The sequence below is a fragment of the Haemaphysalis longicornis genome, unplaced genomic scaffold (genome assembly GCF_048455015.1).
Source record: "Haemaphysalis longicornis isolate Haplotype H1 unplaced genomic scaffold, Haemaphysalis longicornis Haplotype H1 scaffold_5, whole genome shotgun sequence".
Classification (NCBI taxonomy): Eukaryota; Metazoa; Arthropoda; class Arachnida; order Ixodida; family Ixodidae; genus Haemaphysalis; species Haemaphysalis longicornis.
This window is the reverse complement of record NW_027526385.1, coordinates 53,442,965-53,457,610: the sequence shown is the minus strand read 5'-3', so window position 1 is coordinate 53,457,610 and position 14,646 is coordinate 53,442,965. Positions and strand designations below refer to the sequence as shown.

The window sequence follows — 14,646 nt, the reverse complement described above, 5'->3', positions numbered from 1 at the left end:
TACGCATGGCGGTAAGCTTTAATTACTTTTGTGTGTTGCATTTCCACTGACAGGGCTTTGTGTCGTCGTTTCCTAGCTGATTGAACCATTGTGTGTTTGCTGAACTTGTAATAAATATCTACTGCAGGTGTCCGTCGTCGTCCCCTTTGATTGCGTAATGGATGCAACTGCAGTCACTAACTGGCGGAACCACATCTGAAGTTAAAATGTCTGTCACAAGTGAGATTATTCACCGAAATTCAAGGATAACTTGCCCCTTATAACCAACTGTCTTCTACATCCGATGCCTGTTATAAAAGAGGTCAATTTAATGGGAAACATAGGGCAGCCATCCATGTGGGTGAATAGTATCTCTTATACCCATTTGTCTCTTACATCCATGTCTCTTATAACGAGGTTTAACTTTATGGGCTTTGTGCAGGGTTCATGTGTGTCCTTAAAAACAACGAACATAAAAATGGGCAAGTGGGTATGGAAGTTGAACAGTATGTGTTTGACATGCACATGGTATGCTTATCCAATGTATAAATTACTCGTTTTTTCCACTCAATAAATTCAGTTATTGGTCAGTGCCTGTCCTGTGCCTTCTTCACCTCTGTGCTTAAGCGCTGTTTGAAGTAATTAAGAGTATGGGTGCTTGAAAACTACAAAGAAGCACTTAACTTTGAAAAGCTTGTAAACAAGGCCATGAAAGGTATAGAATTTTTATTGACCAAGCTTTAAAATTCTTGAATTTTTGTTTTTGATAAGTTTAAAAGTACCATGATATACTAGGTAAAGCCTGAGTGAGTGTTTGTTGCTTTTACAACTTTGTTGCTTGTTTGTTTGTCTGTTTGTTTGTTGCTTTTACAACTTCTGCAATTTTTACCACACTGAAAGCACTTATCCGTGTAGCTCTAACAAACAATTATGAGAAGTCGCCAAACTATACAATGTCGCTGGAACCATCGCTTTGATAAGAGGACTTGTCTGAATAGAGAAGATAAGTCTCCGTCTTGAAACCATTCCCATTTTTCAGCAATTGCAATGCCTTCAGCCCCATGTGAACATCGGCCATATTTAGATCTTGAACAGACCATGTAGCCCTTGAACATTCACACATAATACTTCTTGAAAACCTACGAATTTTTGTCATATAAACCTACATGAATTCTGGTTGGTGTGCACGTTGGTTCAGGACAAATTTATTGATACAAGAGTGTCAGTTAGATTTGGGATGAAACAAGAACAATGATGAGGCAGATGGTACACCTCTGAAGTGAGTTACCTTATGAGAAACAGGTCTAGAATTTGTAGTCTATGCTCTTGAGTAGTCACCAATTTGCACGTTTTCATTGAGAAAAGTGTGATCGAAATGACCATTTCCCTTGCACTGTCCTTCTTTATGATTTGCCATCATCAGCTATGGCGAAAAACTGGCAAAGCCACAGCTCTAAATTTAGCCAACCTAGTCATGGTTTGTCTACCATGACTGGGTTGCGGGATGGAACATGCTGGGTTGCGGGACGCATGCCGTGCGGGATGCATTATGCAGACCTGCGTTAAAAGGTAGGCCTACATTTATTTTCTGAATAATGCCACCATGGTGTGGTTACAAAACACTGCAGTAGTCCTGGATAAAACCTGAGCCCAGTACGTGCACTAAAAGAAGACCACAGTGGGTGAGATTGGGCTACAGTTGTTATGCATGCAGCTTTCAGGTATTTTGTCAATGCATTGCATTATTCGCACAATCAGTAATTCCATCAGTTAGATCATTCTTGAAGACCTAAATTTGTTCTAAATTAAGCGCCCTAAAGCGATATCTTTAAAGGGGCCATATCGAAAAAGATACAGCTTTATGTAATTTGAGAAAACTAGCCTTTAGCATACCTGCCAGGTTTGCCGGGATGGCATTAGGGAGATCTTACCGGGGACGGGGAAAGGCGGGGGGGAAGGGGGGGGGGGGGCGTAGTAGGAACAACAGAATGGGTAACTTTCCACACATTTTTTTATTTACTTACAAGATAGCAGGAAATGAACTGTTTTTTTGCCCAAACTACCAACAAGCTACGCCACTTAAATGTTCGACGATGCTAACGCCGCCCTTTTCAGAAGGACCTGGAAATAGTACTGCAAGCGCAATACAAAACAGCAGGAACTGAACTGTTTTGTCGTTTCGTCTAAACTAACAACAAGCTACACCACTGGAGACTTGCTAAATCTTCAGAATGGCCGTGCTCGTGCGTAAATGAAAGCGGCGGCGGCGCTGCGTTTCTATAAACAGTAAACTAACAATGGGACGAACAGCTTCACCGTCTGCACATGGCCGACTACGCTTTTTAAGCACTTAACTGATAATGATGCGAACTGGTGTCGGGTTGGATTGTCAGGTATACATCCGACGCGTTGTGGCCATACTGGGAAAAGGATTAAGCAAAAGACGGGTGCGTTTTCGGGAGATTTTTGTTTCGGTCGTACAATCGTACAAAACCATGAAAATTCGGGAGTCTCCCGGAAAATTCGGGAAATCTGGCAGGTATGCTTTAGTGACTCTTCAAGCTTCAAAAATGTTTCTGTTACTAAAAAATGCAAGAAATGTTGAAATACGTCCACATTTTACATCACAGATCTTTAATAGAAGCTTTGGGGATTTCCCCTAATTCTGGTCGATTAACACATGTCCATCACTTCGAGTTGTTCATCAATTCGCTCTCGTGCTACAAACTGCTAGCCTCCTGGTTATCTCAGTTTGTAGAGCGACTGTTCTGGTTAAGCGGTGGTCCCGGGTTCAAATCCTGGACCAGAATGAATTTTTCTTCAACTGCGGAGTTTCTGAGGAAGCTGTACAGCTTTCCTTTGTTGCTGTACGGCTGCATTGAGGTGGACGTCAATGTTTCCTTCACATGAGCCAGTGCTTTTTAAAAACATACTTATCTGAGTGTTGCTGTACATTACCATTGAAATGACATGATCGAATGGAACTAAAGACTCCACTACAATCACCCAATCGTGCTTCTTGTGGCAGTTTCTTTGGACGGTAGCCACCAATCACACAAACAAAATTTTGTGACATTGTAGGGCAATTGCCAGATTATTCATTTGAAGTTATTGTCATAAATTTGGTGTCACTGTTATCGGGAGTAAAGCAGTTTTTTTTAACGAACCAAACGTGTACTTTGTCTTCGAGACCCCTCAACACCAAGGCAGCTTTTTGACTTGCGGCCGGGCCCCAACAGCCGCACTCACTTTTCTCTTTGGGCTGCAGCAGGGGCAGGTCGACGGGCTGCGCGGGAGCGATGGGCAGCGTCTCCTCGACTCCCGGCACGGCAGCCAGCGCGAAGAAGGCCTCGCCTTCGAAGTCGTTCCGCGTCATCATGTCGTGGTCCATGACCGTGAAGCTCAGCACGGCCACAGCCTGGCGGCACCGCTCCTGGCCCACCGAGCTGCACCACACCGCACCGACGGTCTCTTTTACGGCGAAAACTTTAGACGCCTCATCAAACACAAAAAATGACTGTAGTTGTCATCAACGGCAACATAAATGGCACTGACATGGCTGCCGCTGGAAGGAGAAAGTGAATTACTGTATTTACTCGAATATAAGGCGAGGTTTTTTTTCCAAAATCCATAGTCTAAAAGTCATTCCCCACCTTTTCTAAGCTCAGCATATATATGTGTGAGTGTGTTTGTGTGTGTGTGCGCATGCAGGCGTGCGTGCATGTGGCAATTTTTTGTCCTCTCCAAACTGCATGCTCACGTTATAATCGTGACCGCCTTTTAATAGAATAAATACAGTAATAAATTGGCTGCGTATCTGCTCCTTTCGTTGCAAATGTCGACGAAAGACGATAGTCGATTGGTGCCCCTGCCATGTAAATGCCTCCCTTTCCTTTCCCGCTCACCTCTCATGCTGTTGCTCTCCTGTCTCGTTCCTCCAAAGGTTTGCTCAAGCGAATTTAAATTTACCGCGTTCCACTGCTCCAAGTCGGGTGCCTCGATGCAACCTCTGCCGTACGGCGGAGACGCACGTGAATCGAGGTGCACTACTTCAACGTGTATAAAACCACCTTGCCCTATTCCACGAGCGTTTCAAATGGAACGTGAAACCTATAGAGTGGAACCTTTCGTTACTGTTGCCGTTTGATTCCTTAAAATGCCGCCAGGAGCTACAGTAGTGCGGGCAACAGCAGGCAGCGGTTTTCTGCAGTTATGTAGTATTTCATTTGCTATCGCAAAAAGCAAGCATTCGTAAATTTTCTAATAAAGGAACACTGCAAATATCACTCACGTATTGCTGCCTTACATTTGGGTAACGTCTTGTTCGTGTTCAACAATGTTGACAAGTAGGAACATTAACACCAGACTTAGGCGTTTAGATTTGGCTGTGAGTATATAAGACTATTGTGCAGCTTCTGTTTCCCTTTGGCCGGGTGGCTGAATCAAGTCAGACAGACAGACATACAGACAGACCAAAATTTCTGCGTTTAAGTAGCCCAAGAAAGACTATCGTCTTCAAAAGCACATCCGGATTCATATCAGGTTTGAGCCTGGGTCACCCGAGCGACACCCAAACGTGCTAACCGCAGCCCTAACGCGGCACTATGTCAGAATCGAACAACAATTAGCCTGATGCCGGCCCCATGACAGGTGAACGTGATAGCACGTGCGTAGAACACGGGCACATAGAGAAGAGCTCTCACTGAAACGTGAATTGTGGGCAGTCTGCATGCCTGTGGAGGTATTTCGCGCCAAAAGACGACAAAATGAAAATGTAGATAGAAATGCAAACACGATGTGGCAGTAGAAAGTCTTCAATAATTGCTGGGTTTTGCCTTCAAATCACGTAAGCATACTTAAGTGCCCGATGAACTTTTCATTTGCCTGTCTAGAGCAGTTTTGAACAGTTTCTGGGCAATCAAGACCTCCTCGCGCAATAGAAATTCTATGGGCAAATAAAATACAGCGCTGTTCTTGGGTCATTCTCAGCAGTGAAAAGCGACAAATAAAAATCGGCACACAGCCATTGCCACATTTAATGGTAACAATTACCGTAAAGCCCCGAGAGAAGGCCCTCCCCCGAAACATCGCCCACCGCCTTTATGCGTGAAATATTCAATTCACTAAAAGATCCCGAAGATCGCCCACCCCTTAAAATCGGTGGCTTTAGCGCCGATGAGCGAACAAAATAAACACGAATCACGTATTTATCTGTTGATGCAGTCACTTATTTGTCATTTCCACACTTGACCCAACAATTCGCCCATCTCGTATCTTTTCTTGATATCGTGGCAGTTTAGGTTGGCGGTGCGGCCACTTTTTTGCAGCTTTTCGCACCTGACCCGAAAGATTGCAAATCCCTTGTTAGTATTCACTTGATATCTCTGTACTTTGGGTGGGTGTTATTTCGGAACTTTACGGCACCACTGTGAGGAGTAAGAGTTTTAGAAACTGCAAAATAGATTTTCAAGCCCTCACTTCGGAAATAACAAAAAATTTGACAGCCATTCTACTCTGTGAAGGTGGCTGCCCCGCGAAGCTGCGTGTATTACGGGGGAAATAACGTTCTGCTTCCATGGTGAGTGTGACTTGAACTTTTGCGTCTGCGGTCAGGTCGTTGTCGAACCACAGTGCGTTTCACACGTAGCAGCTTGAGTCAAAATGACGACAGAGAAAGTTTCTTTGAAACCTGACGTACGCACCCTCGACCTCTTTCAAGTTGACGTCGTGTGCGCCAAAGGTGCTTTGCAGCATTCTCTAATGATCATCATCATCAGCATCAGCCTGTCTACACCCACTGCAGGGCAAAGGCCTCTCCCATGGATCTCCAGTTATCCCGGCTGGTCCTGTGCTAACTGCGACCACTTTATCCCCGCAAACTTCTTCATCTCATCTGCCCATCTAACTTCCTGCCGCCCCCTGCTACGCTTGCCTTCTCTAGGGATCCACTCTGTTACCCTTAATGACCAACGGATATCTTGCCTTCATATTACATGCCCCGTCCATTTATTTTTCATTTCTACTAATATGTCCGTAAGACGCGTTTGTTCCCTGACCCACTCTGCTCTCTTCTTGTCCCTTAACGTTACACTTATCATCTTCCGTTCCATTGCTCGCTGAGTCATCCTCAATGTAAGCTGAACCCTCTTAGTGAGCCTCCAAGTTTCTGCCATGTAGGTGAGTATTGGTAAGTAGCCGCTGTCATACGCTTTCTTCTTCAGAAACAATGGTAGGCTGCCATTCATTATCTGCCCTTATATCTCCTCATTTATCATTATCTCTAATGATATGCATCGTCAGTTCTCGCTCATTGTTATGAGCCATCCCACGGGCACACTCGTCGGACGCTGCATTAGTATCAGCGCATTATCAATGGTTGCACTCGTATCGCTGTTACGAGCCCCGCTTACACCTAATCCTTTTAAAAGGTAAGCTTCACTGCGCAACCCCACTGTGGAAACGCCAACTTGCAAAGACCAAGCTTAAGTCGGCTTCACTGCTAAACAAAAATGCTTTGCCGAGAAAACATTCCTCCCAGGGCAATACAGACAATCTAACAACAAAACGCAAAGGCCCTCGGATATCATCGGAGTAAGCTTGGTCTTTGAAAGCTGGTCCAGCTTACTCCAATCACCTTAATTTAGTGTCTGCTTCCCTTGTAAACAGAACTTCACTACTGGGAAGACATCTTTCCAGGGGAAATATAAGCCGTCTTGTTAAAATATGGAAGCTTTAGGACCTTATCAATGTAAGGTTGGCCTGTGTAAACTGGCTTTCCCAAATTTCATTTTATTGTGCAGACTGGAGCCATAGAGAGCTGCGCTGTAAAAAACGCTTTTTGTGTAGTGCCTTCCCTTAATGCGCAAGTTTGCATTAGGATGCCAAAGGAAGTTTGGGCTCACAATTCGAAGCTCTCGTCGAAGAGCGGGTAGAGCGTCTTCTTTTGCACCCGGGTCCTCTGCTGGAGGCAGTCGGGAAACATGTGCCGGGGCAAGATCTCCAGAATGACGAACGGGTCGCTGTAACCTGTTGGGCAGTGCCCGAGAAGCGTGGGAAGAAGGTCAAAGGTCAGCATGGGACGATACAATCGAAAACGCCCTTCAGTCACTTCACTGGTCTGCCAACCATTCCGGAAGTGAAGGTCGATTGAAAGTAATTCTGCGAAATTTTCATCGGTTAAAATATGTAACAAAAGAGTTCAATGTGCTGTTCAATTCCTTGTAAAGAAGCTCCCCCAAATACGGACACTGTACAGCTGCTAGCTAGCAGCTGTACAGTGTCCGTTGATGATGGTCCATTGACAGTGTCCATTAGATGATGGCAGTCCTAGGACTGCCATCATCTAATGCATCACTTTTAAACTGACCTTTAATGTCAGATCGTGTATAAAGGCTTGAAACGTTTTTTGTAATTAATATTATAGCTAATCTAAACTATATTAGGCACAATATAAGTCTGAGAAGGTGCTTTCGAAATTTAGATATAGCCTTCTCGATCCCCACTGCTGTTCAAACACTTAATTTACGTCTACGTGCCTGGTGTAATGTCCCCTGGTGTGATAATTAAAGAAAAAAAAAACACTTAATATAACCTTCCGGACCTTGACTGTCATCCTATCAATTTTGTTTTTGAATAATAACATGCAAAGTTTGTTTCTGTGCTAACTCATTGACAGGTGCTTCAATATTTGTTGACGCGACGGGAGATAAATGAAATGAGCATTGCCATAAGTGCATTTCTTTGTTTTTAAACGTTGCCGTCAGCCACACTCTGAGACCTGCTCATTACTTACTACCTTTCTATTTACTGATGACACGCAACAATGTCCAAAGAACAAAGCCCACGGTCAGTCGACATGACATTCCACACCAAAACAACAGCAGTCACAGCCACCACTGTAAGCACTAGCACCATCACCACTTCGTGACCACCACCACAGCCAACATCTCCACGGGCAAGACGACGAGCTCACACCACCAAGGTTAGTAAATTTTCCCGCAAAACCTCCACCAAAATGCTCGTGCTATCAAATTTGGCAAAACCATCACCACTATGTGACTATCTCGTTTCATCTGTAAAAAAAAAAACACCGGATACCCAGGCGAATATTATTTCACAATATTTTTGGAGTTGTGCGCACCTAAAAGAGAAATGCCAACAACCAAACATGCAAAACAAAAAGTTAAACAAAACTCACCCTTTCCATCACCTGTAACCAAAGAAAAAAAAACAAAAAGAACCGAAAGAAATTTTTTGTTTGAGGGTCCAAACACCACTTCCCATTAAAACTTTGGGTGTGTGTGTTGCAATTTTTATGGGAAGAAGAGGTGAAAAAAGTGCTATCCATTGATTTAATTAACCTCCTTCTGAGCTTCAAAACAGGCATATTGTTTCTTGTTCTAGGAAAAGTGACCATATGATAAAATGCCAGTGAATTTGATATATATTCAAACTAAAAATAATGCCCTTACAATGAATGAAAACAGGTTCAACAATCAACAAAACATGTGGGCTCACAAATGAAATGGAAACAATAAAATTGGTGTATCTGAGCTAGTTTGTTTTTTAACTAGATTTTAAAGTCAGCTGAACGTAAGACGAGAACACATCGGAAGGCACCCAGACTGTGTTTCCTTCTTGTATATCCTCATCCAAGCTCAGCTGAATGACTTCAAATGTTATAAATAAAAAAAAAAAAGCGCCTTGGAGATGCGTAACTCTTTCATGAAGTTTTGTGAAAGATTGTTCAGTTGTGACAAAAAGAAATTGCAGTGAAAATGTCAGCCTAATAAAAGAGCATTGATTGCTGCAAGTAGTCAACTATTTTGTCAAATTAGCTATTTCGTCATATCATGTCTCATTAGCTCCACCAAACAATGTCAGTCCTGAAGATCATCACCCGGCACTACAAGTAAGAATTAAGCTGCCCAAAACAACAAACGTTTGAACGGAAGAAAATAATTTTCATAACAAACTTTCAGCCAGTGTTTACCAAACAAAACAAAACCAACTAATTAGAGTTTTGTATATTTCTACCTTGTCTGCACCCCAGCCTGAAATTCAAATCACAGCTTTATGCACCAGAGTTACTGTTGCGGAATTATGGAGGAAGAGGAAGACGACCGCGTACTATCATCGCGATCAGGGGCTAGAGGAGAAAGAAGCGAATAAACCTCGGTCCGGCTCAGCCATGGCCTCGCGTCTGCGTCCCGTTCCATAACATTTCTGGTGCCATGAAACCCGGGAACGACGGACCAGCGGACTTCACGGCGCAGCGCCTTCAAGGTAGTGCGTGGCCTCAGGTACGTCGGATCGTCTCATTTCGGAGGCCTCACCGTTTAACGATGCCTGCCATGGCTGCGTGCTCGACACAGACCCCCCACCTAGAACCCGGAGATGATCCCCACCCATCGGACAGTCCCGACCCTTGCTTCGCTGCGCTCTCTGGTTTAGATGACAGGCAGGTCGTGGACCAACTTATCAGTTCGCGGGTCATCCTCCGGGCGGACATAACGGAACTAGCCAACACCACTATTCGGGTCTTGGAATCGTCACCATCGAATATAAGTATGCTCATCGATTTGCACCGTATGGCAGAACAAAAACAAGACGAACTTCGAAAGCTGGACGGTCATATCCAGAGCCTTCTCGACTTTGACAGTTTTGTGGCAGACTTAGAAGAAGGCGAAGAGTTTTCATACGCGATAAGTCGCACGAAGGTTTCGTTAAAGGAACGAATCTCTCAGGCAACGTTGAGGACGTCGTTCACCGCGACGAAGACTTTGTCGCCACCTCAACCGACGCAAGATCCTTTCAGAGGGGGTACCTCCATGAAAAGGGACGTGGCCATTGCAGCACTCCCATTCGCAACAAGGGCTGCTTCCAAAACCGCGAGTTCGTCGTGTTCAGCGGAAGAGAACAGGGAACAGCACAGCGCCCCTACGTTTGCAACGTCGTCGGTGAAGCAGGCCGCGGGATGTAGCAGCAAGACCAAGTTCGACCAAGCAGCCGGTGCCGTGGCAATTCGCCGAAGCGATGACGATACCATCTCAGACTCGAGTGCGCCCGCGGCCAAATCCAAGAAGCCAACCCGTATGGGCAACACTCAGATAAAGACAACAGATGAACAACCTAGAAGTGATCTCGCGTGCAACGGCAGCAAGGCATTCATTCGTGCATCGCAGTTACAAAACGAGTGGTTCGCAAACAAATCTCGGAAAACGCAAATTCAGGCATGTGAAAGTGAAGCGTTCATTCGCCTACTAGAAGCAAGGAAATCCAGGAAATTGACGACGATACAGACACAAGTGCGAAAAACTCAGCCAGGACTCAGAAAGGAACATCGAAAGCGAACAGAAAAGCGAAAAGGGACTACTGACCAGAAGATTCAGGCTCGATTTCGAATACGATTTATCCACGCTCACTCGTGGGGCAACTGCACTGCCTCATACAAAAGACAGTCTCATTCAAGAAAAACTTCGGGCCCCGTCTTAGCCAAGAAAGTGTCAAGAAGAAGGCATCGTGCCTCAAAGCATCGATGGAGGATAAAGCAGAAAGGCATCTACCACCTCCAGACTTCGCAGGATTGACATTGGACTAATCTACGGCAAGCCTAGACTAATCTGCTCTGCACTTCCTCACCACTAGCGCCACCGTCGGGGGTGGGAGTATGTTGCGGAATTATGGAGGAAGAGGAAGACGACCGCGTGCTATCATTGCGATCAGGGGCTAGAGGAGAAAGAAGCGAATAAACCTCGGTCCGGCTCAGCCATGGCCTCGCGTCTGCGTCCCGTTCCATAACAGTTACCCTTGGACTCCAAGACAACCGAAAGTGCAGGGCTGTGAAGTAATTTCGATCACCCAGATACGCTGAGCAAGTGTTATAATCTTGTACGCATGAGCATTTTAGTTCTCAACCTCCATTAAAAAAAAGATGCCTGTATGGCTGGAAATCGAACCAGTAACTTCCTTCTCAATACAGTAGAATCTCGATGATACGAATCTCGCGGGACCGCGAAAAATATTCGTATCATCCGAAATTCGTATGAACCAACACAGACCAAAAAATTGAGCGCTGAAAAAAGTTTTCGTTTATTTCTTTTCTTACTTTCGCGTGAACAAATACGTGATTTTTTCTGCTTTTTTTAAACCCCCCCGTCACAAAGCAGTCCTTTCTGGAGCGCGTAACGCTTCGCCTAGCTTCGCGCTTGTCTCCTCACTCCCGGTGTCCAAGCTCGCTACACGCCGCAACAGTCAAGCGTGAACCGCATGGTGCCTTTTTGCACGCGATTCGCACGCCTCGGCTTTGCGCGCGCTGTATTTTCGCGGCCGCATTGACGATTTCGCGCCCGCGGTATCTCCTACCTCGGTCAGAAAAAGACGCTGACGACTTGCGAAACGATCGAGACAGCCCGCTGGCTCCGCCCGAGATGTTTAGGCTTAGCACTCCGGCAGATATTTTATGGGCGCTTTCACTAGCGGCGCGGATGGTGTTTTATAGTACCGTCTTCGCCAACGTTATCAGCTTCTTTACTGCACAAGAAACTTCGTGTCTGCCTTGAGCGGCATTTTAAAGAGCGGCTAGAAGCAGTCGCTCAAGTGGCCGTGCCACTTCGCGGCCGAAGCTGCCGCCATGTTGCCGCCACCGGCCGCGGCGCGCGCAGCGTGCGAGAGGTTTCGCGGCGCGCATAGGGCGTGCGGGGCGCGTTTACGCAAGCAGAAAACAACAGCCCGGCCGTTTCTGGAGAAAGAAGAGTGACAAATGGGGAGAGAGAGCTGTCACTTGCTTGTTCGGCAGTCGGGCGCCTCGCCGGCTCGTTCGTATCATCCGCCGGGCCGCGCAGGTCCGTTTGTAACAGCCGAAATTTTTCCCATTGCAAACAATGCAATTTTGCCGGGACTTTTCAGAAATTCGTATCATCCCGAAATTCGTATCACCCAGAATCGTATCATCGAGATTCTACTGTAACACAATGCTTCAGCCATTTATAGGTATCGCTTGTTTTTGTCATTTTACATTTCTCTGAGCAAGCACTCGCCCACTTTGCCACTTTGTTTTTGGCGTTGTTTAACTTTTGTCGTGCAGGAAAGCTCACTTTTGTTTAATTTAGCTCCCAGACAGGACCATTGAATTCATTTCTTGCAGCTCGCATAAAGGGATAGCCAAACCAATTAATTAAAACAATCAGATCTGTAATTCAACAGCATTTGCAAGTACATATTTTTTTAGTTTAATCAGCTGTATTTTTTTCCCCATCACATTTTACATGCAGATGCACATAAATGACTGTAGGAGTCAGTACTAGTGCGTAGATTGTTTTGCCAATTGTTAACTGATCAGTTCAGCATTTGACATTGGTGAATTGGCCCTACCTACAGCCCAAATTAATTGATCATCACGTGGAATGAGGACAGACATGATGCGCGTCTTTAGTGTACATTTCTAGCTGAAGACAACGAGCAAATGTTCGCGCCATCAGTAGCCGCTAAGGCAGCATACACGTAAAAAAAATTAAACTAGGTTTCCTTAAAAAAGGCAAAACTCTTGATTTCAGGCCTTCAACCAATGTGCAAGCAAGATGCCTATTTTGTTTGTAATGTTGATGTTTCATCCTTTGTTTTTTGTTTTTGCTGAACGTCGACAGCCTGATAGCTGATTATGTTTTCTTCAAAAATCCTGGCTGTAGTAACAGCTGTTCCCCATTTATTACTGTCCTTGTTGTACTTATCTGCCTTAACTACTGCGCTGTTCCATTTTTTTTTTTCAAGTCCTGTGCATCTGTTACATTGTGTAAAAGAAAACAAATTGTGAACTTACCGTTGGGATCGAGTGGTTGCAGGTCTCGAGCATTCATAACTGGTAACAAATAAACAAAGAAAAGTGGGTTAAAAAAAAGCTGAATGAGTCTCTGCTATGACACATCGACAGCATAAACCTAGAGCAGACTTCAAAAATGTAACTAAACGGTGGTTTTCTCGAAAGGAGGACAAATAAGTTCTTCACAAATTGACGTTCTTTAATTAAACACATATGACCGCAGTAAAATTTGCAACTATTTTCTGGATAGCTGACGCCCAAGTAAAAGTTTTTTAACCCAAGTTCAAAGTAAAAAATGTTTCGCATTTGCAAAATTTGAGAGGAAAGGAAAGCCCCATAGAAGCATGAAGTTGTTTTGGTTTAGCATACAAGCTTCAACCAATCATCAATCCAGTAGGCTGAGTCAAACCAAAAGAACTATAGCTCCACTCGAAGCAAACAGTAGGAAGATAGGATCAGGAGCTTTCAAGCCACATTGCTACACCTGACGCAAAATAGGCCTGCCAGAGCAAAGGCTGCTGATTCACTCAAACCACTTGAAAATCTTTAATTTGTTCTGAAATTTCCAACGGATGGGTGTCTTTGTTTAGTACTGTAATAAGAAAAACTACCCGCACGGCCAAGAATCGCGCCGCTGACTAAGTGCTCAGCGGACTAACAGCTTACCCACTCAGCCAGTGTAGCTGGTAGAAAGCAGAACCGACAGCAAAACCACACTCAAACATGGCTGTTGCGAATTATGTTCAGAGCACATAAGCACCCAGAATATGAAAATGGGTAGTTGGTTACCCCTGTACCTGCAATTTGTACTCAACCAGTCCACTCATGTGCTTTCTCCCTCCCAAAACAGGCCTGTTAATTCTTCCCACTGGCTTAGTGTTTCTGCTGCAACTTATTGCAACAATTTTACGGCCTGAACGCATGTCCACTTATTGCTGTTTATGCACTACTAAACAATACTACTAGTATGCCAAATGAATTGCAATAAATAAATAACCCATAAACTGCTGACTATAGGTTGTATTCACTGGCGTGCCACGCATGAGGGGCAACCATGTGAGCGCGCCGTCACTGGTTAGGTAGGCTCCGCGAGATGGCGGTACTTGTCTGTGCTGAGCACGCGATGTGTGTGATTGATGTTCCAAACTGTACCCCACCGAACGCAAAGTAATGCCTCCATACAATGTGAGTGCAATTAATAACATATCTGTTGACACCAGCGTTGAGAATCTGGTTGAAACGGGGCAGACGATGCACGCCGGTGTTTTTTTTTTTCTGCGATGTGCGGACGCAGTGGCACAAGCCGGACCATGTTCATGCCGAAGTAGCACAGACATAGCTGTTTTCAATGTTGCCAAACGAAGAAATTGACAGCTAAACTTTTCAGTGAATACCATCCATAGATTCCTATCTCTGATTGTCTATATACTCCTGCCTATAGATCACTATAACCGCACTAAATGAGTCGCCTACGAGCTTCCACCAATAGACAAACTGCTCACAAACTATAAGCTGCTATATACCGTATTTGCACGATTCTAACGCGCACCCTTTTTTGTGAAAATAGGGGTTCAAAAATACCTGCGCATTACAATCGGACTCAAATCTCAAAAACCTTGAAACTGGAACCGCCAACTCGAAACCGAAATGAAGAAGCTCAACGAATGATGGCCAGCCACATCACCATCGGTACCAGGAAGTCTTCTTCCGCCCGCTGTCGTTGTTTGTTCGCCATTTTTCTTTTTGCAATCGTTCCGGCTGCCTGAATTCGGCGTGTCAAGATGGAAAAGAAACGACGGCTTCATTACGATGCTTTGTTTAAACGCAAAGTAATCATCTTGGCGGAAACG

General features: G+C 44.8%; 1 protein-coding gene across 6 annotated transcripts in view; it reads right to left on the bottom strand.

Annotated features, from left to right (window-relative positions):
• The window catches only part of LOC144138220 (BAI1-associated protein 3-like), a 500,259-nt gene that overhangs the window by 13,159 nt on the left and 472,454 nt on the right, over window positions 1–14,646 (bottom strand). For all 6 annotated transcript variants that reach the window (XM_077670407.1, XM_077670408.1, XM_077670411.1 and 3 more), the window contains 3 exons: window positions 12,797–12,835; window positions 6,882–7,005; window positions 3,229–3,425 (listed from right to left, as the gene is read on the bottom strand). In XM_077670407.1, the coding sequence (XP_077526533.1) occupies window positions 3,229–3,425; window positions 6,882–7,005; window positions 12,797–12,835 (360 nt within the window). The remainder of the gene's footprint in view (window positions 1–3,228; window positions 3,426–6,881; window positions 7,006–12,796; window positions 12,836–14,646) is intronic.